This window comes from Ammospiza nelsoni, chromosome 3 (genome assembly GCF_027579445.1).
Source record: "Ammospiza nelsoni isolate bAmmNel1 chromosome 3, bAmmNel1.pri, whole genome shotgun sequence".
Classification (NCBI taxonomy): domain Eukaryota; kingdom Metazoa; phylum Chordata; class Aves; order Passeriformes; family Passerellidae; genus Ammospiza; species Ammospiza nelsoni.
The window spans coordinates 101,259,925-101,287,191 of record NC_080635.1 but is presented as its reverse complement, the minus strand read 5'-3'; the positions used below and the strand labels follow the sequence as shown (position 1 = coordinate 101,287,191).

Here is a 27,267-nt window from a genome sequence, read left to right as displayed (position 1 = left end):
GCTGTCGCCGCCGCTGCCACGTCAGGGGAGTGTCCCGCGGCGAGGCGGGCTGGGCTGGGCCGGGGCCGGCCTTCCTCCTCCACCCCCTGCCCCCGCCGCTGGAGCCGCCGCGGAGGGAGCGGTGCCCGCTGCCATGGAGGCCCGGTACAACCTCAAGAGCCCGGGTAGGCGGCGGCCGCGCCTTTACGAGCTGCCAGGGCCGCTGCGGGCGAGCTGGTCGCGGAGGGCTCGGGGGCTGGGGCCGGGGCTGGGGCCGCGGCGGGGAGGAGGGCCGGGGGCCGCGGCGGTGGCGGTGGGTTCCCTGCGCCGGGGCGGTGGCGGCGTTCAGGCGCAGGCCGGCTGGGTTCGGTTTGCCTTCGCAGTGCGATGGCGTTGAAACCTTCCTCCGAGCTGTAATTCGATTCAAAACACCCTGGCCGCCAGGTCTGCGTGCCCACGCGTTTTGATGGATCGTGGAAACGTACCTTTGAACGTTTAGTCGGGTGGCCGTGCCCTGCTCCCCCGGGCATCGCCTGCTCTCTGAATAGGTGCGGGTGAGGGACGGCTTGCCAAGGGTGACTTGGCCTGCGTGGCGTCAGTTCGTTTTACAGAAGTGTTGCTGTACAGGCTCTATTTACTTGCGTCTGTGTTTGCTCCCATGTTTGGTTTGGCATGTTTGCATGTTAAAATTCATGCCTATAACTCCTGGGCTTTCTTTTGAATCCTTGAAGTGAGACAGATGCCTCAAGAGATGTGGAGAAAACAGCGCTAGAAGGGCAGGTTTGGATTCCTGGGAGGCAAACAGTGGACAGGCCGTGTCTGTGTCGGAGCAGCGGCCTCTGACCGGCTGTGCCAGGGCTTCACCCCTGGGAGCCGCTTGCACAGCCGGAGGCCTGGCTGGCACTGCCGGAGCAAAACCTCTTCTGCAGCTTGGAAGGGCTGGGAGGGTTTCGGTGTGGGTTGCTGTCCCTGCTTTCCCCTAAGCGGGTGTTGAGAAATAGGCATTATGAGCTTCATGTTATTGTAATGAATAGTGGCTTTATTTTTTAATCATGCCGTCCTCTTACCAGCATGAGAGGTGAGGAGAAACTGAATGTTATGATGACTTGTACCTTACAAATGTCATGACACGCTTGTTTACAAACACACCTCAGGCGGATAATGTGTCTATTGTTAAATTATGTCCCTTAGCCTCACACCCAAGTTGCATAACTGAAAGATAAGAAGGATCACTAAGCAAATGATGAACTTATTGTCATTTAAAATATCGGGAAGGAATACTTTTTTTTTTAGGGAGATATGCAGGATGTGTGGCATATGTGAATTTCCAAGGCCACACAAACATACTCCCTGGTTGTGGTTCGCCACGTCATGGGAAACAGTGGTGGTGTGCTGTATGACAAGCACCTGGGATCTGGGTGGAGACGACAAATATTTGTGGCTTAATTTAGAAATGTTCTTCCCCTTTGTTGCTGCTTGTCCCCCCTGTATTCAAGAGAAAATTACCTTTACTGGAATTGATTTTCAGCACCTGTTGGTACTGAAAACGTGTGGAACCAGCTGTTCCATAGCAAAATGAACTTTATGTGGCAAAGACAAATAATTCATACAATGGTTTAATATTGTTTCTCCAAATTAAGCATGTTTGGTTACATATTAATTTATTAAACTATTTCTTTCCATGTAGATGGTGAAAGTTTGTAAATTATATAAATAACTTTTAAAATTTCTATAATGATTTAAAAGATTAATGTCAATAGTATGTGTGAAATCGTTCACTAAACAGTTATGCAAAAAGGTGTTGAATAAATATAAACAAATATTTTAAATAAATATAGTTTCTTTCACAGTTGTCCATTAAAATGAGTTGACAGTAATTGTGTATAGCCACTGCTTCTAATCTGGCACTTTACTTGCTAACCAGGTAGATGAGCATATGCAATTACTTAATATTTCTGTGTATGTTTTACAAATTCCTATCTTGTTCCAGTTACCTGTGCACTTTAGTGCTGGTATCTTACTCTTGCAATTTGACTGAAGGCTTACAATGAACTCTACAATATTCTAATATTAAGGTAGTTTCAATTAATGTAAAGGCACTAAAACACATAAAAAATGCACCGTATTTTCTATTTCAAGGTGTTGTGTCATCTGTGGATGAAGGGATTACTTGGTAACTGAGCCCTCTAAGGCTTTAGAACAAGTAGCTGACCTTGTGCCTGTTGTTGTTGCTTTGCCTTTAGTAGAGGAAGAACCAAGCTGCTAACCTTTAGGTCAGCTTTAGGGATTTGGAACGTGCTATCTTGAGACAGAGTGGAAAAAGTAATCGTTTTGTACCTGTACAAGAGGCTTCTACTGCTGAAATCTGCTAGACTTGAGCAAACTGCAAATGGTGACTTCGTCTGCTCAGTAGACTTTTAAAGGGCAAACCCTACTAACCCTTTTAGTATAAGTTGCTTTAATATAATGTTGTGGATGAAAATACATTTTAAATAGGAAAATATTGTTAAAAGAAACACGTCCCTTTATTGATTGTTATTTTAAGCCAAATTCTGCTGTAGAGTTTGAAGGAGCTGATGGTCATCTGTGGTTAATACCTGGATCCCTCTTCTGTGAATGTGCTAGAGCAGGTTGGTGAGTGGGGATCAGTCAGGTTCTCCATTGCTGTTCTTTGTGTACTCTAAAGCAGACCACAAAAGAGCAGTATTACTACACATCTTTGTCCTGCTCCTGATTGCTCCTAGGCAATGTGTTCATCTTCTTCCTTATCCCTGTTTCTACAGCCAGTTAGTTCATCCCACCATATCAGAAAGATGGTAGCTCTCCACAGCACAAAGCAAGTTGTTCCCCTCACGCCACGTCTCTGTCGCTGAGAGGCAGCGCAGCTCTGGCCCGTCTCTGTTTGCCTCAGGTACAGGCCATGGCCAGTGCAGGTCTGGGATGGCCCAGCAGCTCCTGTCACTTACCCTCTGTGAGAGCAAGGTGCCACGGGGGCATTCTCCTCATGCTGTCTTCTCACACTGCCTATGAACTTGAGTTTCTTTTTTATTTCTTCCCAAAAAGGCCATTAATTTTGGAAGAGATGAAATTTCACACTCCACACTTCAGGTTTCTTTGTATTGCTTCAATAAGGCAAAGCCTTGTAAGCTGTTGCTTCATATTTTTGTGTGTATTTTCAGCAGTTGTAAAAGGGTAAGCTATTTTCTGTCTTAGGATTTCAGAATGGATTAGTCGATGTATATCAGCCTGCTACCACATGGCTGATAAACCTCTCCCATCAATATTAAAGCTCAGCTGACTAAAGTACAGACTCATCCTTTTCATGCCTCAGGAACATCCCCATTTTCTGAAGTTTCTAAGACAGCTACTTGGAATAATCTCTTTACTGTTTTTTCCCCAAGAGCTGTGACCCTTGGCCTGCTGTAAGATCAGACACCAAATTTTGTAGTCACTGCTCTTGTTGTGACAACGTCTCGCTTTTGTCTAGGCTGTGACCAGGTGTCTGAGTGGGTATTTGCACAGACACTTGAAGAATTATGAACATGTACTTGAAGTGCCTCACACACAGCCCACTAACAACCATGCCTTTTAGGTTTTTGGGGAGCAGTGTGTTTTGCTTTCAGCAGACCAACTCATTGAGAATTTGATTAGTGAGGGCACTGCAGGCCTAGGGAGAGCACGTGGAGGGAGGCATGGCATGCTGCCCTGCATTTGTTGCCCAGGGCACTGCTTTGGGAGCCTGAAGGCATAGGGAACATAATAATGCTGAGATTGTGATCCTCTTAGCTGTCATCTTCAATATGATTGCTGCTTTTCCTACAAACTGTACTTCTTTCTCCACTGCATATTTTGTACAAGTGATCCGTGCCAACAAGCATGTGTCAGTTCTTTGTTAACTAAACAGAGCTAATAGGAAATAGCCAGTAGCTGTTCCGTGTATGAAATAAGGATAGATTGTTTAAAAATAAAACGTTGAACAGATGTTAAAAATTTATTTATTGTTTGATGTTAATGTGTTCAACAAGCACCTTGGATTTTGTAAGTTTTACCCCCCTTTGTGTTGGACTGAACAGTTGTTTTCAATTGCAACTACAAGAAGAGTGCTGTACTTCCTGCTGCCCTGAGGGAAATGAGGACTAAAGGTTGGCTGTTTCTGAGGGTGAGAGGAAAGCAAGACAAGACTAATTAAAAGTTTTTGTGTTTTTTTAATAGTTGTTAATACTTTGTTGATCCTGTGAAAGAATGTACGTGAGGCTGTGAAGATGTAAAAGAGCTATTCAGGAGGCTTATGGGTCTTGAGAAGGGAAGTATCTGAGACCCTGAGGATGGAAAACAGCTGGCCTGTTTCTTGGCAAATGGTGTTTACATTTGTTTTGTAGCAGAAGTCAAAGGAACTGCCAGAGGAATGTCCTGGTCTTGGCTGGGTGGAGTTAATTTTTTTCCTAGTAGCTGCTTCAGTGCTGTGTTTTGGATTTATTTCTATTACTATTAGTTTACAAATGATCACACATCATTCACAGGTTCTAAGCTGTCCAGGAGAATCACATCCACAACATGTCATACAGGTCTTAGTGACACTGTGCAGGTTGCTGTGAACCTGTTAGAGTTTCTGTATGTTTAGATTTAATAAACCATTCTCTAGAGAGTACAGCAAAAAATATCATTGAAAAAATACCATTTTCCACATCAAAGAGCTACTGTGACTCTTTCTTTTAAATATATTTTCTTGCGTGTGTCAGTGACCACATCACTTAAAATGGGGATTTTTTTTTAAAACTTAAAATGTCAAAGCTCATCAAGTGCTGTCATTTTATGAGCAATCCTAGGTACTTTACACATAAACTTAATCCTGATGGGTTTTTTAATGATGTGGAGTGGAGCTACTGACAGAGTGATTCAGTGCTATTTTCCTCTTGCAAGAAATTTAAACCTTACTTTATTTAATGAGATTTATTAAATGAGATTTTCTTTTAAATGCCAATGCAGTTTGGGTTCTCAGGTACTTTGGGCTGCTGTGGGGACTGGTGATTCAGCAGGTGATGCTCTGCACTGTGACCTCTGAAGTCACTTGATGGTTACACCAGCTGTGGGTCAGGCACTCTTGGCTCAGTGGTCAGCTACAGAGTGGAGGGCGGAAGAAAACAAAGCCAGCTGGGTTTAAGACCCTCCCAAAATGTCATCCATGTAATTGAAAGGACTTGATGCTTGTCTCAAACTGTTTATGTGATTTCATTTTTAATTTTTTTTTCTATTCTTGTTGTGTAATGTTTTTCCTGATTGTCAGTAGTAGCCTCATTAATAGAAAAACACATAACAAAGATAACTTGTGTTTTACTAATCACTTAAGTGGATTGAGTAGTTATAAAAGTTTCTCTGAGATGAAGGGTTTTATGGGAGTTTTACTTTCATTGGAAAACCTGTATTCAGTAAATAAATTGCATCTTTACTTGTGCTGTTTTGGTTAGCAGAGCCATAGGGAAAAAGTTACTTCTTCTTCTGTATTTTTTCTGAATAGACCTCTAAATCTTGCTTAAAGTGAAAAAAAAATAATAGTAGCAGCCATAAATAAAAAGGTAGGAAACATTTGCCAAAGCAGTAAAAGCTGTCAGGTTGTTTTATTCTTCTTTTCCCAGCTTAGATAAGTCATCTTGAAAGATTGAGAGATCTCTAGCTTTATGCCAGCTATTCTGGATTCCATTATTTATCTGTTCATTATATGCTTTCTTTTTCAAACAGTGGAACTGAAATTTCAAACTGAAGTTTGAGAATTCATTTCAGAATGAAAAGGTTGCTGTACATTTGAGGAAGATACTGTCATGCACAACCACTTTTTTTTTTTTAAGACATAATGATTTACTAAGAAAACACCACTGATGTTCAAATCCTGTCATCCCTTTAAGCAGTCGTTTAACACTGCTTTAACACTGACGTTTACAAAGACTGATCACTTGCATTTTCTGTGTCCAGAAGGTTTCCCCAGCCACTAGCTACAGACTTGTCTGGTTGGGCACACAGCAGGAGTACTTGAATGTGACCTGCAGATATATTCAAAAGAAGCAGTTGTGTGAACTGAAGTTTGAGGGTAGCTTGAAGTAAAGGATGACAAAAGTGGAATTTGAATGGACGTGGTTTTTGGCAGAAATGAATCTTTGAATCACATATGCATTTTGCTCATTAGTTGTTATTCCACCACCACTCAATCCTAAAGAAAGCTGGTGGCTTTAAACTTGATTCTTAGATTTTTAATATCCATATTTTGCTTTTCAGAAAATTTTGTTCAGTGTTTTGTTCAGTGACACGAGGCAGATTGTCAGGCAGAGCCTTTGACCTGTAGTATTCTGTCTTTCCTCCACAGAGCAGTAGAGAGTTCCACACTTCCTGTTTGGTGGGAGCTCTCCTGTAATCTCTAGTCTAGAAACTTAATTTCCTCAGGATTTAATTTTGATGAACATTAAGTGTTACTGGGTGTATCTTTGAAAATGTGGTTATTTTCCATGTTGATGGTCATGTCACATTAAAAAATAACTTATTTTGTCTCTAAAACCTGTCTTGGACAAATTCAGTGTCTTGACATTTTTTTTTGGCTGAATTAGCAATACTCTTTGGCTTTATTGACAGTCTGCGATTCTTTATTTCAAATGGGTCCAAACCGTTCTGATTTTTCAGAATTGCCATTGCCCAGTGTTTACTCAGTGACTCAGTATGACTTAAGTGGGTTGAAATACCACGACTTATTGCAGGCAGACTTTGTGAATTATGCTTGTTTCTTCCACTGCAGTATTTGGTAGCCAAAGGAAGAACTGTTTCATGAATACTGCAGCAGTGCTTAAAGAAGAAACAAATTTCGTGCTTTCTTCACTGGATCGCGCGTTCTCAGGATGAACCTTTACCTCTCTGGGCTTCTCTTTGCAGCCTCTCAGGTGGTATTTTTCAGCAAGGTGGGAGGAGAAACACAAAATGGTTTGGGTTGGCAGGGATCTTTAAAGGTAATCTAGTTCAGCCTCCCTGCCTCAGGCAGGGACACCTTCTGCTAGATCACAGCTCAAAACTTTGTCCAGCTTTGCCTTCAGTGCTTCCAGGGATGAGGCCTCCCCAGCTTCTCTGGGCAGCTTGTTCCAGTGTCTCATTGCCCTCATTGTAGGGCAATTCCTTCCATATGTCCAATCTAAACCTACTCTCTTGGAGTTCAAAATCATTCCCTTATAAGCATCTTCTAAGTATTGAAAGGTCACAGTAACGTCTTCTTAGAGCCTTTTCTTCAGGCTGAACAAGCCCAGCTCTCAGCCTTTCTACATGCACATGTGCTGCTTAGAATCATGGAATAATAGAAAGGCTTGGGTTGGAAGGCACCTAAAGGATCACCTACTTCCAACCCCATGAGCAGGGACACCTTTCACTAGACCAGGTTGCTCTGAGCTCTGTCCAACCTGGCCTTGAACACTTCCAGGGATGGGGCATCCACAATTTCACTGGATAACTTGTTCCAGCACCTTACCATCCTCACAGGGAAGAAATTTTTCCTAATATACAATCTAAGTCTACTCTCTTTCAGTTTGAAGCTATTCCCCATCTTGTTGCTACATGCTCTTACAAAAATCCCTTTCCCATCTTTCTTGTAGGCTCTCTTCAGGTATTGGAAGGCTGAAGTTAGGTCACGTGGTAGATTTTTGAGATGTCCTAGTTTGCTTAATACTGAAAACTTCTTATAAGCAAATTATCTCTCTGGTGTTTGAGAGCTAAATTCGATGTTGCTGTGTTTCATGCCCTAAGAGTGGCATAGTATTATGCTCTATTAGCTTTCCCTTGGTGAATGTAGATGACTCCACATGATGCTTTTATGGGGGGGTGTATTTCTTTTCTGTCCTGGTCTCTCAGCTGGGAAATCTCAGTAACAGTTGTCTGCCTTGTCCATGAGTGCTCTGTCTTTATTAGGTTTTGTTACATACATTCTCAGTTTTCTCACAGTCACCGTTTTGCTTCATGGGGTGTTCACTCCTGAATTAGCTCATTCTGGTGTGTGCCACTCTTCTTCTAAAGGTGTCCAGCCTTGTTGGCTGTGAAGCAATGCTGAGTCCAAAGCCTTTTCTGGTCCAGACTGGTTTTCTTATATTCCTCTCTAATGAACTGGTAAACCTTAATGAAGATGAAAGAGACAAACTGTTACTCAGCAGAGCCTGAATGCTGCTGGCTGTGCCATGACCTTGTGGGATCTGTAGGGTGTTTAATTGACACCTCCCTGTGGCAGCAGCATGACTGAGGTAGCTGGCAGCAGCAGATTTCCACGTAATTGGTTTTCTGTTTGGGTTGTAAGAAGTGAAATTCTCAAACTTTGAGCCGTTGTTTACAGCTGTCCAAAAGTGTGAAGGAGGAAAAGAACTTTTCACAGTAGATTGGAAGGAGAATTCCTGTGTGGGGAGGTCAGAGTTTTTTATTAATGTATGGTGCACATGAGGGCACCTGAAGTATAAGTGATGTAACAGAGCTTGCGAAAGAGGGCACAAGAAGGAAATAGAGAAAATACAGGTGATGCTGGTATCTCTGAAGTGGAAGGTTGGAGAAGGTTGCTAATGAGTATCCTGAAGTCATGATAGAATAGCTGGGTGTTCATACTTGGTGGCACGTTCCAACTGCAGAGGCCCTGGGTAAATTTTTCAGGCTGGGCATATGTGTTTTCAAATCTTACATAAAACTTCTTCTCCTCTTCCTGGTGATATGTTGATTTCTCTCAAGTATTACTGTGACCACCCTTTGATCAACTAAAGGAGTATTCATGTAATTGTCATGGGAGGTGTCAGGATAAAGCTTTTCAGCAGTTGTTAAAGATGCACGTATATTGTAAAATATTGAGGTTGTTAGCCTTGGAAATCTTGTAGTCTGAAACTCTGTTAATGATACATATGTTTTTCCTCCTGCTTGGTGCAATTACCAATATAAAACTACTTTAGTCCTGGTGTTCAGTGTTGAGAAGCTCTGTGACCATGCACGGATTTTTCATAACTTTATGCTTGTATAACCCATTTAGGGTTTATTCATCATAAGTAGTTATATAGTATCTTGAATTATGAACTCCAGTGAAGAAACTGAAATATGCTGGAGAAAATTACTTAGCTGAAAAGAGTTCTTCAAGAAATGTTTTATGTATTTTTCTATGTGATGCATTAATATGAAGTTATTTTCTTCATTTTCATGTCTTATGCTTTCCTTTTTTTCAGCTGTCAAACGTTTGATGAAAGAGGCTGCAGAACTGAAGGATCCTACAGATCATTATCATGCACAGCCTTTGGAGGTTTGTTTCTCTATATGTTTGCAAGAGCTTGTAATTAGGCTGTTTTATTAATATATACTCTTAATTAATATATACTTCTCTAAAATGCATATATATTTAAAATTTACATATTTAAACGATAGCAAACCGATTTTTTTTCCCTATGATGGAAATCAGCAGCAGAATTCAACTTCAGTGGTCTTCTAGCTCAGGGTATTGGTAAAAGTACTTAGTAACAGTTTTACATGGCACCTGTGTAGTTTTATAGCATGGGTGTGTTTATTCCCCCCATTGCCTTCCCAAGACTGTGGAAATACTTGATATGTAAATCAAGCTTTTCGTACCCAAACCTGACATCTGGCTCAGTTGCTGAGTTGGTCACTGAAACACTTAAGGTGATCTCTGAGGATTGTTGTTTTGCTTTTAAGAAAACCTGTGAAAAACACAAATGTGTACAATTCTGGATGCATTGTAAGAGAGAGGGATTTCACTTAAGGGGTTGCTTCTTGTCTAAACACCCAGTTAAGTTTTTGGATGGAGAGGACAGTAAAGTTCTGGTGGTTAGAAGCTTAAACAGAAATCCCTTCTGACTTCAGTGGGTTAATTTAAAAAAGCAGTGTTCTGTGGTATTCAGTTGGGAGGTTTGATTTTTTGCTGTTTGCAGAAATGTATACCATCCTTGATGTGCTCACATAATAATGCATGTTCCTAGGTGCTATAAAATATTCCTTATTGTCTGCTGGTTTTTATCTGTAGCTTGCTTCTCCTTCCTGTGGTAAAATGAGAGGTTTAATTCTTGCTGTTATTTGTAACCTACATGAAGATCTTATTTCTGGATTAGAACAGTGTCTCACTGGGAAGAGAACACTGGCAGATGAAAGAAAATGCTGGAAACCTTGACAGTTATCTCCTAGACTGGAAAAACTGCAACTATGTGGGCAGTCCCAGTGCTGTAGTACCAGTGTTTAGCATTAGCTGGGGGATCTCATTCACTGACAGCAAGCCTCTTTTAGGCTCCTGTCCTAACAGTAGGAGTTGTTCTGCTCGTAAATATTTAGAAAATTGTTGGCAGCACAAGTTCTGATACACAAATCCCAGCTCAAAGCTCCAAAGAAATAATTTTTAAAGAGAAGTTATTTATATGTCCAATGATGATAAAACTCTAGATTTCAATGTGTATCTTTCAAAGTTGTGCAATAAGGCACAGTACCTGTTTCAAAATTGTTAGTGGAGGAGGGAGAATAGTTCTGTGGGGTGTGAGTCAAATCCCTGTGTTGACCAGGGCATGGAAGGAGCTCTGGGAAGGCTGTTATTAGTGTTCTTTCTTGGTGTAGGTCTCCCCTTGGTTCTCCAGAAATTATTGTTCACTGAGGCAAAGATCTAAAGATTTTGGATCTTACTCTTAATTGACTCAGTTTTCTATCTGTTGGGTAGTAAAGCTCTTCTAATAATTTATCCAGCTAGCATAAAGAATTTGGATAATGAATTTGAGGGTTTTGGCAAATTTTTGCACAAGAAAATTACCAGAACCCTACCTTGCTTTATCCTTAGTGCTGTGTTCTCTTAACTCTCTACTTGATTTTGGCTTCTTAAAACTTCTGTCTGTGTACTGTTTCTTCAGCCTGTCCTTGTTCAAGAAAATGACATCAACTTGTCTATTTCTGTGATAAACACTTTTTCTTTTTTTTTCCCCTCCCCCCTTCTTCCATTGATGGGGGCATTTTAGGACAATCTTTTTGAATGGCACTTCACTGTTAGAGGCCCTCCAGATTCAGATTTTGATGGAGGGATTTATCATGGGCGAATAGTGCTACCACCTGAATATCCCATGAAACCACCCAGCATTATTTTGCTGACGGTAAGTAAGCATGCTTACTCATTTTTCCTTTTTATTGTTATCAGTTTTATCATAGGGAGATTCTTGGCATTTAAGATAATGTTATTTTTCTAAGAAAGGTGGCACATACAGTATAATTGAAGATGCAAAGTCTTCTAAGATTATTTTGGTAATCTCTGAATTGCATGAAGCCTTATGCCTAATAAATGGAAGTTCTTTCCTCTGGGAGCAGTCACATTGCTGATGTGATTCTCTAGCCTTCTGTTCTCCCCATGGGCCCTCTTGATTTCTGTTGAATACATTGCTCAGATGTAGGAAGGCAGACCTGTAATTTGAGGCAAAGGCCTTCCTTTGTGCATAGTTTTGTAGGAGGTTTTCTTCATGCATTAATAGACTCAGATGACAGAGTTCTGTTTTCAGCAAGTTGAAATTTTATGGTGTTGGCAGTAGTATAATTGTCACATATTGTTTGTGTATGAAATTCTTTTGATCATGATTTTTGCAACTTTTACAAAAACTCAAGAATTAACTGCTGGCATGCTTTATTGTATCCTTCTTCTTTTGAAGGCAAATGGCAGGTTTGAAGTGGGGAAGAAAATTTGTTTAAGCATCTCAGGGCATCATCCTGAAACATGGCAGCCTTCGTGGAGTAGTAAGTAACAGTTCCTTGATAAATGTTACCCCCATTAAACAACTTGTTCTTTAAACTAAAAAAAAAATCTCCTGAAGAATGTTTATAGTGTAAGAGGAGACAGATTTTGAAGGTGTAAAATTATGGGAGAATTTGTCAAATGTAATGTCATAAAAGAGTGAAATTGAATGATTTGGAGATCTTACTAAGTAAATGCCAGGGCTGAGAAGCTGAGGGGTGATGGTAAGCTCTTCTTTACTGGGATATATAAGCATTAAGAATTCTCAGACTACTTAGAATATTCTTTGTGTGTTTTGGTTAAAATTTTTCTTACAAAAATAAATCCTGTTACTTTACCCTGTTTTTGCATGATCACTAAGCCAGCTTGAATAATAATAGAAGTGAGTTTTCAATTCTAATGATGTGGTTCTGAGCGCTTAAGAGGAAGATAATGTGGTCTGAGTTCAGAATAACTGAATTTTCTCTTATCTTTATTTTTAAAAATACTGTTATTACAGCTGGCACAGTTCGTCCAAGGCAATATGCTTATGTTCAAGTAATTTTAGTTTGGCTGAGTACAGTATATCAATTATTTCTATATCAGTTTCACTTTTAAAATATGTTAGTAAGATTTTGGGAGTTTTCTAGCTGACCACTCTTCAACTTTTGTTACATCTCCAATGTTTTTTTAAAGAGTAGAAAATACTGTGTTTCTAAGTAGTTGTATATATTCTGTCTCTTTTCTGTGGTACTTATTTTGATGGGATATTTATTTACCAACTGTATTGGCAAGTGTCTTGAATTCTTAAATTTCATTACATCTGTAAAACAAAGTCCAAGTACAGATGTTGTCATCAGAGATGCTTCAGATGAAGAACAGATGACTTCTGTTACAAGCAGTTATTAATATTTTAAGTGAGCTCCTTCCCCTATTTATGATGACATAAAAGGAACAAATTCTGCAATACTTTACAAAAAAGAAAAACTTAGCTTGTGTGCACTAAATTGCAGAATTCATGTCTAATAGAAAACAGACGCAAAAAAAATTCCCTGTGAACCATCTTATCTTTTTCCTCTCCCCCTGCACCCCTTCTCCCCTCAACCACTTTTTATATGTTAGTTCTGCTTTACTTTTTTTCACAGTTTTTAAAGTCTGGAACACTCACCTTAATGCAACATTTTTGTGACAATTGATTTTTTTTCTTCTCTGTTGACTGTTGGCTTTTTCTTTGTTTACCACCTTGTCTTAAAACAGAATTGAGAAAGCCTTGCAGTGTACCAAAAAAACCCCAAACCAGTGCTGCTTGTAGGAAATTCAGACTTGGCAGAATGAAGTTTTGCAGTCAGAAATTCAACTTTGCCAAGTGTGGAATGCAATTACATAACTGTTTTTTCTGCCACCTTGTTTATATCTCTGTTTTCCCATTTTAGTAAGAACAGCTTTACTAGCCATCATTGGATTTATGCCAACCAAAGGTGAAGGAGCAATAGGATCTCTAGATTACACACCAGAAGAAAGAAGAGCTCTTGCAAAGAAGTAAGTGTTAAGTTTGTTATTGTAGGTACATTTACATTCACTCACTTTTAGGGTAATGCATTGAGTAGAAAATAAGCTATTTTAGTCCCTTATCTTCAGTCTTTATCTTATCTGTTCCAAATAAAACAAGTTCGATGCCTTGTATGTGTGGTCACTTTTTTCTCAGAGTATTGTGCAAACCTGGAACTTGCAGTCAAACAAAATATTTTGAGAGCACTTCGTTCCTTCCAGTATTGTGTGGTCATATTTGAGGTTTGTCTGAAGTTCAGTCTTGGAGATGTAATTAACATTGTGATACAGTACTAATTGCAGCATGGAGACAAAGTGGATATGATGGAATTGATAGTAAGGGGGGGAGAAAACAACCAAAATAATGATGTATAATTGTCTTTAAGTAATAATGAAATTAGTTCAAAATTCTGAAGCAACTTCTTCTAAATGATCTTTAGGAAGTTAATTTAAGATTAGGTTTGTGACTATGATGAAATTATTGGCTTAGTGGACAAAGGGAAGGCAGTGAGTGTTGTTTTTTGGACTTCAGCAAGGCTTTTGGTGTCCTTTCTCTTATCCTCAGTTATGGAGTACAGCCTAGGTGGTTGGGGACAGTAAGGTAGATTAAGAACTGGCTGAGCTGCCTGGCTCAAAGGATTGTGATAAGCAGCACAAAATCCAGCTTCAGGCTGGTCACTATTGGTGTATTCCTGGTGTCAGTGCTGGGGCCAGTGCTATTCAGTGTTATTAATGACCTGGATAATGGGACAGGGTGGACCCTCAGCAAGTTTGCTGGTGATACAAGGCTGGGAGGAGTGGCTGATACACTAGAAGGTTGTACTGCCATCCAGAGGAGCCTCAGCTGGCTGGAGGAATGCCAGAGAAAAGTCCTGCCCCTGGAGAGGAATAACACCAGCTGAACAGCTGACTAGAGGGGAGTTGGAAGGGAAGATTCTGGCGGTCCCCGTGCTGATCAGGAGGCAGCAGGGTGCCCTTGCAGCCAAGAAGGCTGATGGTGTCCTGGGTTGCACAAGGAGCAGCCTTGCCAGCAGGTCAAGGGGAGTGATCCTACTTCAGTCCTCAGCACTGGTGAGACATCAGGAATGCTGGGCTCAGGTGGGGCTGTGACCAGGTCAGAGTACAAGAAAGACAACACGTCCTGGAGCAAATTCAGTGCAGTGCCACAGAGGTGATTGAGGGGCTGGAGCATGTTTCATCCTTGGAGATAGCAAACGAGCTGGGAGTGTTCAGCCTGGAGAAGAGAAGGTTCAGGGGATCATATCCATACGTACAGTTATCTGAAAGGAAGTTGTAAAAAAGGTAGAGCCAGGCTCTTTTCAGTGGCATTCAGTGACAGGAGTGAGTCAGTGGGGTAGGTTGGTCTTGGTACTGTGCTGTCGAGTCTCTGTGGTTCCTCGCTGGCCTGGAGAGCCACTTGCAGTGTGCCCTATAGAGAGATGTTGTGGGAAGGTTATGTTCTCCAGGAAGCTGAAATTCCTGGATTGGAGGTGCAAGCTCCTGGGTCCAGTATAACATTTGTAATAACAGTTAAATCTTTATAATTTATAGTTTTTATTTGCTGCAGATATAAGTATTTTTATTGTAAGAAATTGTTAATAAAGTATAAATAATAGTGATATTTAAGTCAGTTGTTAATACTTTCCTAAATGACATGAGAGAATTTGTGTTATATATAGATAATATAATATAGATAATTCTCAACATATTTTTTCAAGATAGTGTGATTTGAGGCAGAGGGAAGTACTTCTAAGTTACTGGCCTTGCTACCACTTGTCTTTCTGTGGATTGTTCTGCAAATAGTTTATTAAACAAGCACACAGGAACACCGAGAACATGCTATTCTGAGCTATGTCATTTGTGGGCAGGTCACAAGACTTCTGTTGTGAAATGTGTGGCACATCTATGAAGACTGCCCTCTTACCACTGACATCTGGAAGTGTGTCAAGCCAAGCAGACAAGGAGGCTAAAGAGCTTGCCAGGCAAATTAGCTTTAAGGTAAAGTTACTGTTTAAACTTTTATCTCTCTTGTATAGAATTAGAAAAGAAAATCCTGAGGGAAAATCTTGGAAATCACAGAAACATTCATCATTTCAGAAGACCTTCATCAATTGCTATGTGGAAGCCTGTTTATTTCAGTATAGTCCGAAAGAGAAAATAAGAATGGATTTCTTGAAATTTGCTGCTTAATAAGTTGTGCATCTCAAGCACTGATTGATTAGTTTTAGTTTTAGTGGTAACCACTGTGGTAAAAACTGCCTATGTTGCTTTTACTTCCACATTTTCCAACACTAATAACTTGATTAAATTCTCCAGAATTAGTTTTATCATAAAAGTGTGACAAAAGTTTGGGCAAAGCTAACCTAAATTTTTTACCTTTGTGATTTTTTTTTTCCTTTTGGCTTATGGAAGGAATAAAACATATTACTACTGAAAAATGGTTGCAAATTCTTTTGAACTACTCTGCTACTATCTGAAGATACTGAAAGTTGAACTCTGGTATGGAAGTTGCTGTGACCGAGAAATGTGTTCTCTAGCTTGTGTTTCAGTAAAAGCAAGGTTTGTTTAGACAAATACATTCCTTAGAGAATTGCATGTCTTGCATGCACAGTGTTGTTTTTCACTGGGTTTTCCACTAAACTCTTAAATCAGCCACTAAGGAAGACTACTGTGCGTGAGGGCAGGGAGCTACAGTTACAATATGACAATGTGGCATTAGTGTAGAGCACATCCTCGCTACGATCAGGGCTGCCAATATGTTCCCTTTTATCACCCATGTTCTTCTAACAGTGTCCTAAAGGCTACTTTTTACTTCTTTTGTGTGTGCCAGGAAAGTAAAGATTGTCTTCTGAGCATTCCTGACAGTTTTGCAGGATGTGCATATTCCTATGCCATAACACTTAGAATAAAAACATCTCCAAATATTTTACAAAGATACAAAAAACAGGGACAGAATTTTAAAGCTGAGCTGCTTAGAGAAACAATGGATTGCCTTTTCCTGGCTTTTTTACAGTATATAAGGGTTTAAAGTTGTAGGTTTGTTTTTTACTTAAGAACTGCTAATCTTCAAAGAAATTCTAGAAATATCAGAGTTTGGTTTTGTTTGGCTTTTTCTTTTGTGAGAAAGAACTCATAACTTACATGAAAACAATGTTTTCATACCTTTTTCAGTTTTAAAATTAAAGGCTTAGAGATATCAGTCTTTAAAGAATACAGGTGCTTTCCATGTGTCTGTGTGCTTGACACCACCTCCTAAGAACAAGCACTTGTCAGGGGAAAAAATGAACAAAAGCCTTAGGTTTCTACAGCCTTTCACCATCCATTGTGATTTTGTGTTTTTTTTTTTTTTTTTTTTAATGAGGTAAATCAGTTCTGTCCTCTGGTTGCACTTTTCCCTTCTCAAATCAAATTTTAGGGGTTGGCATTTTTTAAGCTTCCTGCTTCTCTGCTTTGCTTGACTTTCTTATCTTTTGTTGTTAGGCAGAGGTGTTCAATTGATGTGTTTGTAGTAAACTAATAGTATGAATTACTAGCAGAAAATAAAGAAGTTTTTAATCATTTGAATACATTTAATATCAATTTATGGGGTAGTATTTAACATCAGATTGCTGATTGAGTGTATAATTTGAGAGAGTCTCTCTACTAGCAAACATACTAGCAACCTCTGCATTCATCCTTTAATAAGAGGTTTCCTAACTATGTGTAGATGATCCCAGGGTTATTGTGTTTCTTACCAGCTTTAAACAAGATGGTAACTTTTTAAAAAGTCGTATTGAGATAGGAATATGAAATTCAGGAGGGGGAAAAGACCCCAACACATCTTCTCATTACAATTTTCCCAATTCTGTGAGCATCCACCTTTGTTCCTGTCTGTTTTAATAGTAAATTGTATTTTGTATCAGTTTTATATTGACTTCTAAATAGTTTCCTGCATTTTAGGTATTATATAGCAAAAATTCTATTTTGCTTAAAACAAAGAAAAAGAAATTACTAATAGCATATGTGTCACTGTAAAACAGTATGGTTTACCTTCATGTTGCCATCACACAGCATATTTTGCAGTAAAATTAATTCTCTGCTCAGCCCCATATGTTTAAAGATGTTGGTCATCTTTTGAATGTTAGTCTCACTTCAGTCTAGATATTAGACTTAGTACTTTCATAAACTATAGTAAATCAAATGCACATTTGGTACTGCTTTATAGAGATTAACAGTAAAGATGAAATAAGCTCATCTTGAAAGAACCAAGAGTATGAAAATCGGTCCTCTGGTTCTGGGGAACTTAAGATGGGACATAGGAAAGCAAGATTCACCCTGAGGGTTGTCAGATGCTGGAGCAGACCACCCGCAGAGACTCTGGAACCCCCAGCTTTGGAGATGCTCAAAACTTGTCTCACATGACTCTAGAGAGAATTGGACCAGGAACATCTGGAGTTCCATTCCAGTCTAAATGTTTCATAATTCTGTGTTGCTTTGTTGATGATCCATATTTGAATCATAACTTTTCCTGTCTAATATTACAGTTCATAATAGTTAACTGCAAAGACAAAGCAGTCTTCTTAGCAGATTCTAAGTTTTCAAATGTTAAATGCATCTCCAGATTGTTTTGGGGCATTTTTTGGATTCTCTTGAGGTAATACATATAAAGAAACAGAGAACCTAATTTCCTCACACTAAATACTATCATGAAAGACTATTATACTGTGATCTTACCAGTTTGTTATCACTGTAACTGGTTGTTTTCTAATACATTGTTTGTATTTCTTGCTACTACTACCACCACTACCACCATGTCTGCATTTGAAGACTAGATTTGAAGTTGTCATTTTGTAATAAATTGGGATCTAGACACATGACTTGAGAGGTGACTTGGTTACTGATAAAAATTGATCTGGTCAAGACTTCCTTTTTTTTGACATGTGTAAATTTTAGAAGTATAAATTTTAGAAGTATTCCAGTTCAGCACTATGATGGTATATCCTTTTCCATTCCCAAGAGATTATTGCTGGCATATATTCTGGGGTTTGTGTTCTTCTACATGTCCCTACTGATCTCTTGTCTCAGATTTCCTAAGCATGAAACCTAAATTCTGGGAAATAATGTGCAGTAGACATTTTGTAAATGTGTATGAAAGCAGTATTGAAAGACTTGAATTTTTTCTTTTACTCTGTGCTGAAATTTAAATAGTGGACACTGGTATGCAAATACTACCCAGTGTAGTGTCATACATATATACCCCCTCTGTCTGTGAGGCAGTTTTGTACTGAAACCAGTACAGCCAGATTACACTGGCACTCACCAGAGGCTCTTTAGTCCTGGGGGGGAACAGGCTGTGCTACTTCACTTGTATCAACAGTAAGCCAACACAACATTGTCTTAAGGACATGCAAAACAAAAGTTTTAAAAATTGTGTTACTCTGGCATAATGTCCTGGATCTTCTAAAGACTTTTAGATTTTGCTCTCTACATCTGTGCTTTTTTCTGAATGTTACATTTGATATGTGCAAACAAAATTGGGTTTTAAACCGTTGTTTGCACATTTGCAGTCTTATTTTTAAAGAATGAAAATTTCTTAAATTTATTACTGTGTCATCAGAATACAGCTGGCACACCTGATTATTACATTTTGGTAAGCCTCATATTCTCTGCAAAGAAATACACATTCCAAAATAAGCCAAATTGTTTTGGAGCAATTTTGATCTTGTCTGTGACATGTGCATATGTGCTTCTTGTAGGCAGAGGTCAATTCATCCAGGAGATCTGATGCTGGACCCTCAAACACATCAGGGCTGAATCCCTCTGCTGCTTCACGTGAGCCCCAGCAGGATGGTGCAGCCAGAGCATTCCCAGATCCAGCAAGTGCAACGGTATGGTCCATCTTGGAGCTTTATTTGGCATAGTCTGATTATTAAATTGTCCTCTTAAGCTGATTGGAGTCTTGATTAAAGTATGTAGTTCATATATTTATGCTGGAACTCCTGCATACTTTTATATAAAATCTGCAATATTTCTCAGGAGTCTGAACTGAATGCAGAGAACACCTCTGACTAGACTACTTCTGACAGTATTTTATTTGTAGTAGCTGTTGATGTCTACTCAGGGCAAAGTGATGATACACTATTCTTGTTTGAGTATTCAAAGTGCAAGCAAGGTACTGTTGCTGAAAGCTGGCTTGATAAAAATAAATGCCGTAGTATTAAGGTGAAATCCTTCCACATCTGAGCAAAACAATGTTTTTGAAGGAATATATTGTAGATACTCAGGTGGGACTCGGGTCCAGTGGTCACCTAAATTTTGGTACCAAAACTCTGATCACAGTGGGACTCATTAGTGGAGGCTGGAGAGCAGTGCAGATTGCTCAGCAGCAGAGGCTGGTGGGCTGCATTTCTCTCTCCCCCCTTGATTGCACAGACTAAATCTGTGTGGATTATGGGTGTCTAAACTTCCACCAAATCTGTACCAATACATTTGGTGCATTGATATGGAATGATGTCCCACCTTGGAGCTTATAGCTAATGAATAAAGTCGATGCTTTGTGAGCTTTATTAAGTAACAAGGTAAAAACTGTAGTTAGGCTGTTCTCTGGATAACCTGGGAATGCATTAAGCCTCAGTACACCTGTTATTAAGCAGTATCTTAAAGTAGTGACTTGCACTGATAATAGTGACTGGATGAAGCATTATGAAGGTGATAAAATAAACAGTGTAACTGAAGCCAGCTACTCTTGAGCTGATGAAGGAGGTTTCGGTCAGAAAATGAGGCTATGTTCTGAAGCATGAATTTATAAAGCCCTTAACTTTAATTATAAATTCTGAATGATATATTGGCAAAAAGTATTACCCTTTATCTCTGTTAAGTGATGTCTTAGTTATGTAATGCTACAGCAACCATTTTAAATGTCTTGACAATTGAGAATACTTGGCCCAACTTTGATTCATTAAAAACCTGACATTTTTCATATTAGCCATTAAGCCATGCTGTGTCAAACTTCAGTGTTTCTTCAGTTAGAAGTTGTACAGGCAAACAAGTGTTTGACCTGTCCTGATTTCTGCATCTCTCCCCAGACCATTGGTATAAGTAAAAGAGGCTTCAGTAACCCAGAGGATTTATATAGTCCTGAGTTCCTGAGTTTGCTGTATTTTTAAAACATCCCTTCTAAGATTATTAAATATCCTTCTAGTATTCTGATAAAAATGTTTAAAATAATGGACTGGAGATATAAAGGATGCAATGAATTCTACCATTTTTCAGTAGACTGAACATGATATAAATTTCATTACTTGCATTTTTTTAGATGGTACAAGTTTTTGTTAGTTCTGATAGAAGTATATTTTACTGAAATAGCTTATTCATCAAATAATTGTTTAGATGTCCTTGGAGCAAAGTTTTCTATCAGTCCTAACAGTTTCAGAAGCTTCAGAAATAATGTGACATGTAGTAATATAAATAGTATGTAATAATGTGACATGTGTGTGTTGAATGTCTATAAAGATCAGATGCTAAAGGTGGCTTTAATGTAATTATTATTGAATATTTCTATCTTTAGTCTGTTAAGCCCTCATCTACATTTCCAGTATGGTTTGGCAGAAACCATTATTTGGCAGAAACGATGGAAATTGTGTCATGTGAGGTGTTGTGTTTGTCCAAAAATCTTGTAATTTTTGCTTACGAAGAGTTTAAAGACTTGCCATTAAGTTGAAGACAAGATGATTGTGATTTTTTTTTTAATAGTGAAACCCATCTGCCATTTTTTGGCATTCTTAATTGTTAAGTCTTCTAACAAATAAAAACATCTGTCTGTCTGTCTGTCTGTCTATCTATCTATCTATCTATCTATCTATCTATCTATCTATCTATCTATCTATCTATCATCTCTATTACTTAAGATACTGTAGCACCTGGACCCAAATTTTTATTGGGCCATGATGATCACTCCTTTCTTAGCTTTGTTCTGCACATCTGGTAATAGTTGGCCATTGATTATGTTGGAAATCCCAAGGTCGTGCATTAGCTGAGCTTTGGTCTGAAGCCTTTGGTCTGCTGTTGGCCCAATCCATCTATAATTTTCTCAGAAAAATAACTTAAAGCCTTGAAATTGTCAGTGAGATTTCTCTTGAATCACAGATCTGTTCATGTCAGTGTATGACAGCTTGTTCCATTCAGAACAGGGCCCTTCTGATTTATTTTTAAATTTAAGTTTTGCAGTATTGAGAAGATGTGTATGACAGCCAGTGCTAGTTACTTTTGTTAGTAAGATGAAGGATTAGGAAGATATCTAGACTTTTTTATATCCTTAAAAACTGTTTGAAGAAGAAAAACATTGCTTACTGAATTGGTAGTTCTTGTATCCTGAATTCACTTCTCTCCCTCTCACCTTCTGGATGATGGGAATGTAGATGAATCTAGGAACTTCATTTCTCAAAGGCTTGGCTTCTCCAAGTCTTTATTTCCCTTGGCATGAGGAGCTTTCAGGTGAGAAGCAGAATTGCTTTCTTCTGCAGTGTACTGGAAATCACAACAGGCTGCTTGTGGTGTTCTTGGCTGTCTCTGCTGATAAAATTTATCTTTTAAAAACATTTTTCTTTGAAGCTACCCAAGCTGCTTTCCTTATTTAGGCTAGACACCTGTGTAAACAGCAAGTTATCAAATGTGGAGAGTAATTGCATCAGTACTTCCTTGCAAATGATAAACAGTGGGAAATAGAATGATGAGGGGGTAGGAATGGAAGGCCTCTTCCCTTGGTGAGACAAATCACCGACTAGGTGGAAATTTTGAATTCTTTATCCACACACAGAAGAGTCACAAGCCCAAGTGCTGTTCACTGTCTTGTGGATTGTCAAATCTGATATGCAGTGAGGGCATTCCCCATTAAGTCATGTGGAAAGATTATCTTTTATGGGTGTAGTAGATGGCTGAAGTAGTGCTTAAGGTTATGGATATTGGGTCCATTAAAAGGCTTTGGAAAAAAATCTAAAATGTCCAGAATTCTAGTTTTACCTGCTGTTACAATAATCTTTTAGAAGCAAAGGGGGAGAAAGCTAACTCTGGAAAATAGCTGCAAATTGGTTTAAGTAGGAATACCAGAAAACCGTATTTTCTGAGGACTGAAAATGAAACTTAAAAATTTTAAAAACCTGCAGTTTTTTCTCAGAGCTTTTTTTTTTAAAACACTTTAAAACAGAACCTTGTGAAAATGCTTATTTCTAATGACTGCACTGTATTACTATTTTTAATATTAAACGTTGGAAGTTTGAGCTTTTTAGTATTGCAAGCAGGATTAGTCTGGTGGGAGATCAGATGTCATATTTTCTAGTTCATAAGATTGAAACTTGTTTTCTTCAGCATAAAATTCTCATGAGCAGAACATCATTTGCTTAAGTGTATTTTTTAGTACCGGTAATGCCAGACCGAGTTTGCCCGGTAGAGGGCAATAGATAAGTGTCTGCACGTGTGCTGTGCTCCAGAACTCCTGCTGGGATCCGGTGGTTTGTGGTCAGGATTTTCGTTTTGTTTTTTCAGTGGTGGTGGTTATGAGAACACGCTTCTGGACTCAGATGTCCACAGGAAGCACTGCAGCGCTGCCTAACTGCAGTTCTTGGACTTCTCTCCATCCTTCTTTTGGCTTCCCTGTCTTGTTTCCCCTTCAGTATAGGTGACATTGCAAATCCTCAGAGATATAACTACCTAGAGGATTTCTTGAGCAGCAAAGAGTTAAAACAAATCCTAGACAAAGATATTTGAAATATCTAACACAAATACGGTTTGGCAGACTTCCTTCAGCCTTCTCTTGTCTATAGAACTGCTGATTTTCAGCTTGAAATATACTTCTACTCAGGATAGCGTATGGGCAGAAACAGCCAGCTATAACAATCCTGTAATTATTAGTGACATGTATTAACACTTATCTGAAGAGCATGTTTTAGTCGTTATGATTTTATCTGTTGCTGACAAGAGATAAAATGTACCGTGTGACGGCTCCCACCCTTTGTGTTTCAGCCTGAAGGCCAGAGCAGCAGCGCAGCAGCCGGGCCGGAGCAGCCCCCAGCCGTGCCCAGCAGCAGCAGCAGCTCGCTGAGCCCCCGGCAGCGCCGCGCGCAGCAGCAGAGCCAGAGACGCGCCCCGGCCTCGGCCGACCTCGGCCGCGCACAGCAGCCCCGCGGCAACGCCAACCACACGGGCTCCACCGTGCTCATCGTCCTGCTCACCTTCGCCCTGGCCGCCCTCATATTCCGCAGAATATGTTTGGCTAACGAGTACGTGTTTGAGTTGTAAGGTTGTTTGTCCTAACAGCAGCGACTGGAGTGCTTCACTGAACATTCTGTGTTGGCTGTGACATGAGAACTGTTTACAAAGGTTACTTTTTGTATTTACGCTTACATCCTTATGAATGTTAATGTACCTACAGATACGTTGCTTGTAGGAAAAGCAAAGTTGGACCTGTAAGCTATGAGTTTTAATTGAGTGCCCACTAGATACTTGGAGAAACAGTGCAGTGGAATAGTAACATTAAGGCATGTGGGATGGGACTAAATTTGAATAATTTATTTAGTAAAAGACAATTTTTAAAAAACGGTTGATTCAATTTTTTATGGGGCATAAATGCTCATATAAGTACCCCGTCTAAATTAATATAAGATTTGACGTTGAAGAGGGGATGATAAAATGAAACACTGCTATGTGTTTATGTCTGGTGAACTCCTAATTTAGAGGGAATACAGTTTTGTAACCACTTTTATTTGCCATGACACATTTCCAGAGGAGAAACACATACAATTTGGTTGTGATGCTGCTTTGTGTGTGTGGAAGGGGGACGGGATTGTGGGAGGAAAGTAGGTGCCAGAAAACAACTTGCATTATTTTGGTTTTTATTTTTTGGAAGAAAGATTGGGTAGTCTTTTGAAAGATTTGAATGTCCTCTTCTAGTACTTTCAACTGTATATCTTGTTTTTAAAATTTGAAGATTATGAAAAATATGTCTATTCTTGCAATAGTTATAAATATGTAATATAATTATTTACCCAGAGCTGTTGTCTTTTAATTATACCAGAAATATACATAATGTGTTGAACCGAATGTTTCATATGTGGTTTTATTTACTAAAGAAAATTTAAGCCTTATTACCTAAATTCTGATATATATGGACATGCTTAACAGAAGTATTTATTACAATCCTGCTAGTAATAAAGTTTCAAGCCAGTCTTTGGATATGTTTCAAGTATTACATGGCAGTTTGTTTCTTGTTTGTCTGAGAGTTTTTTTTGGTTGGCTGGGTTTTTGTAAGGGGGTTTCTTTTGGTTGGTTGGTTTGTTTTTTTCTTTTTGTTTTTTTTTGTTTGTTGTTTTTTTGTTGTTTTTTTGTGGGGGGTTTCAATGTGTTTTTTTTTTTTTTAAGTCTAAAATCAATATTTTGTATCCAGGGATCTACTTATTATAATAAATCCCTGGTAATATTCATGAATACTGTGAAGAGGCATGTACAAGCAGTATACCTACAGTTGTTAGGGTTTTGAGAAGTTTTGTCTTTGACTATTTAAATACTGAAGTAGAAGAAAGTGGGATAATTTTCCTCTTGTATTATTGCTCATATTACTGTTCATGTTTATTTCAAAGACAAGGAAGTTTAGCTAGCTTTCATTTTGTTGCTGTCAAACATGATAGCACCAACTTAAGTGATATTCTCATCCTGTTTTTCAGCAAATATTTATCAAGCTAGTTAGAGCTTTCCTAAATTTTACCAACTGTAATATATATTACTGTATTGCAACATTAAAGTAGCTATAACAACCTCTAAAATAGGGAAAACTCATTTCGTGTCTAAGGAAGATGTGTAAATTTAGAAAACACCCAAAATTTGAGTCCTTTAGTATTTCTCTGTATTGATAATCTTGTTTGCAGGTATAATGGAAAAAAGGTGAAAAAATAGCTTTTGTAAGAAGACAGAAAAAAAACTATGTATTTGTGCAGCAATTGGACTTTCTGCTGCAGACCAATTTGATGTCAATATATGAATTAACATATTTTTACATAAATTGTCTTATTAGAAATTGAATAAAAAAAAGCAAAAAACCAATACACAAATGCCTCCCCCCCCCCAAAAAAAAAACCAAACCACACCAAAAGCCTAAAAAACCTGTTCAGCTCGTGTAGCCTCTAAGATAGAAGCCCTGTGTTTCCTGGTTGGTGTGCTCGAATCCCCGTTCAAGTACTGCGAACGTGGGCTCACAGAGGGGGTTCTGGAAGAGGTGTGACCCTCGGACCGTCCTGCTGGGTTTTCGGTCCCTCTGGAGTCCGTGCTCTGAGTGTGCTTTTCTTGTCCTGCAGAGTCCCTGCTGTGCCAGGCAGAGTTCTGTCCCTGTGCCACACACTGGCTGCTGTTAGCACAGCCCGGTCTGCACAGAGGCAAACCAGCATTGCCCTGTGACCGGGCTGGGAGGAAATAAACCCTGAATGGATTTTGGAAACAGCCTCGTCATTTTCATTAAAGAAATAGCTGATTTTAATTTGAGTTTCGATCTCCTTTGATAAAAGTTAAAATGGCCGATTATGCAAATGCCTTTTGGAAAAAAAATACATTAATGGTGACTTGATTTATGTAAAGGTGATTGTATGCATAGATTGGGGGTTACTGTTTTAATTTTGCTTTTAAGTTAACAGTAAATGAAGTCAACTTTTTCAGAGGAAGTAGCTCATATTCTCTCTTCAACAACATGAGGATTCAGACAGAGCCTCAACTGCTCTAAATCCATTAAAATACATACATTTTACAATGAGATACATGTCCGAAACGTGGCACAGGCAGTTACCAGTTGAAAAAGATACCGTACAGAGGATCAAAAAATGCCGAAAGCCTAATGAAAAGGGACAGCCTGGTTTTACAGTCTGGCAGGAGGATAGCACTGAGATTAGGGGATTGAGCAAAAAGCCGGCGTGCAGAAATGCGGGTTTTTATATAATGGCTTTAGCAAGTATCCTTTAGGACCCGGTGGCAATGTGCAGCGAGGCAAACCTGGCGAGTAATGGCCAATCACTGGGCGGTGATGAGGGAAAAGCGCCGGGTGCGAAGCCGCCGGGAGCCCGTGGATGCATCACGCCGGGAACGCAGCGTCTGCCGCCGCTCGCCCACCGGGGCAACGCGCCAGAATTGGAGTTGATTCAATGTTTAAGCCCGGGGGGACTTGTACTACAGCAGGTCACTGGAGTGCAGAGTGCTCGGCTCTCGTTTCCAACAAGATGCCTTATTTCACAAAACTCCTTTTATTAATTTTCTGCTTAGTTCTTCTCGTGGAAAGCAGAAGGCACAGGAGGAGGAGGTGGACGACCCATCCGGATGTGCAGAGGGCAAGGTAAGGGTTGCTAAACCATGTCTGTATCTTTTCCTGCAGTGTTACAAATACGTTACTACAGGCATATAAAAACCTACTCTGTCAATGTCTTCATGTATACTGTGTGTGCAAACAGCTTTACAGATAATGTTTTTGTAACAGTCTCTGGTAGTATAATCGGTTTTGTGGGTAAGTGGACAATTCTATGGCTTACCTTGATTAACTGTTAAGTGAGGCAGGTTTTGCAGAGAAGTTCACTGCTTCAGCATGGATTGTGCTAAAATTATTCTTAGCCATACCTGCAAATTTCTGAGGGAGTTCAGAGGAGTTGCAGTTAACAGAGATGGCCAAATGTGCATACTGTTTAATGTTTCAGCACTGTTTCTGGGCAGGTTATTCACCTGCTTGCTGCAATCTCCATGTTACTTATATTCACTTGCCCATTATGCTCTGACAATTTGAGATGGGGATGTTGGTTAGCACACATAGTGGTAATTGATAACAAATTAAACCTTGGAAGTTAACCTGGGATTGTAAAATTAGTTTATTTTTTTGTAATAAACACATGGAAGCATAAAAAAATGTATTTTAAAGTTAAGTGAAAGCACAAGAAGGAGTTAAAGGTCTTAGTAAAGTTTATTAGATTTACCGCTGCTGAGATTTGTCTAGAGGTTTACATTAGAAAAGA

The 27,267-nt window shown here is 39.3% G+C and overlaps 2 protein-coding genes across 4 annotated transcripts in view; both read left to right on the top strand.

The window, feature by feature from the left end:
• On the top strand, window positions 1–24,479 carry UBE2J1 (ubiquitin conjugating enzyme E2 J1). Of its 3 annotated transcripts, none has more exons than XM_059467417.1 (8): window positions 1–164; window positions 9,192–9,265; window positions 10,971–11,102; window positions 11,649–11,733; window positions 13,144–13,249; window positions 15,127–15,256; window positions 18,994–19,125; window positions 23,255–24,479. In XM_059467417.1, exons 1-8 carry the CDS (start codon window positions 134–136, stop codon window positions 23,528–23,530), a joined length of 966 nt encoding a protein of 321 aa, XP_059323400.1. In that variant the 5' UTR covers window positions 1–133; the 3' UTR covers window positions 23,531–24,479. The 3 variants fall into 3 exon arrangements, with proteins under 3 accessions (XP_059323400.1, XP_059323401.1, XP_059323403.1); XM_059467418.1 differs by having other exon boundaries at window positions 106–144; XM_059467420.1 differs by lacking the exon at window positions 1–164 and adding an exon at window positions 742–759.
• A 1,954-nt stretch (window positions 24,480–26,433) lies between these two features.
• LOC132071094 (gamma-aminobutyric acid receptor subunit rho-2) overlaps window positions 26,434–27,267 on the top strand; it is a 31,916-nt gene continuing 31,082 nt past the window's right edge. Inside the window, exon 1 of the mRNA XM_059468403.1 lies at window positions 26,434–26,600. Within this exon, the coding sequence (XP_059324386.1) occupies window positions 26,488–26,600 (113 nt within the window). The 5' untranslated portion in view covers window positions 26,434–26,487. The remainder of the gene's footprint in view (window positions 26,601–27,267) is intronic.

What these genes read in the sequence shown, in the direction of transcription:
- UBE2J1 (XM_059467417.1), top strand. Translation starts at nt 134, where the DNA reads ATGGAGGCCCGGTACAACCTCAAGAGCCCGG. An exon ending in ATGGCAGCCTTCGTGGAGTA is followed by an intron (nt 11,734 to 13,143) that starts GTAAGTAACAGT and finishes TTCCCATTTTAG; the next exon opens with TAAGAACAGCTTTACTAGCC. An exon ending in CCAGGCAAATTAGCTTTAAG is followed by an intron (nt 15,257 to 18,993) that starts GTAAAGTTACTG and finishes TGCTTCTTGTAG; the next exon opens with GCAGAGGTCAATTCATCCAG.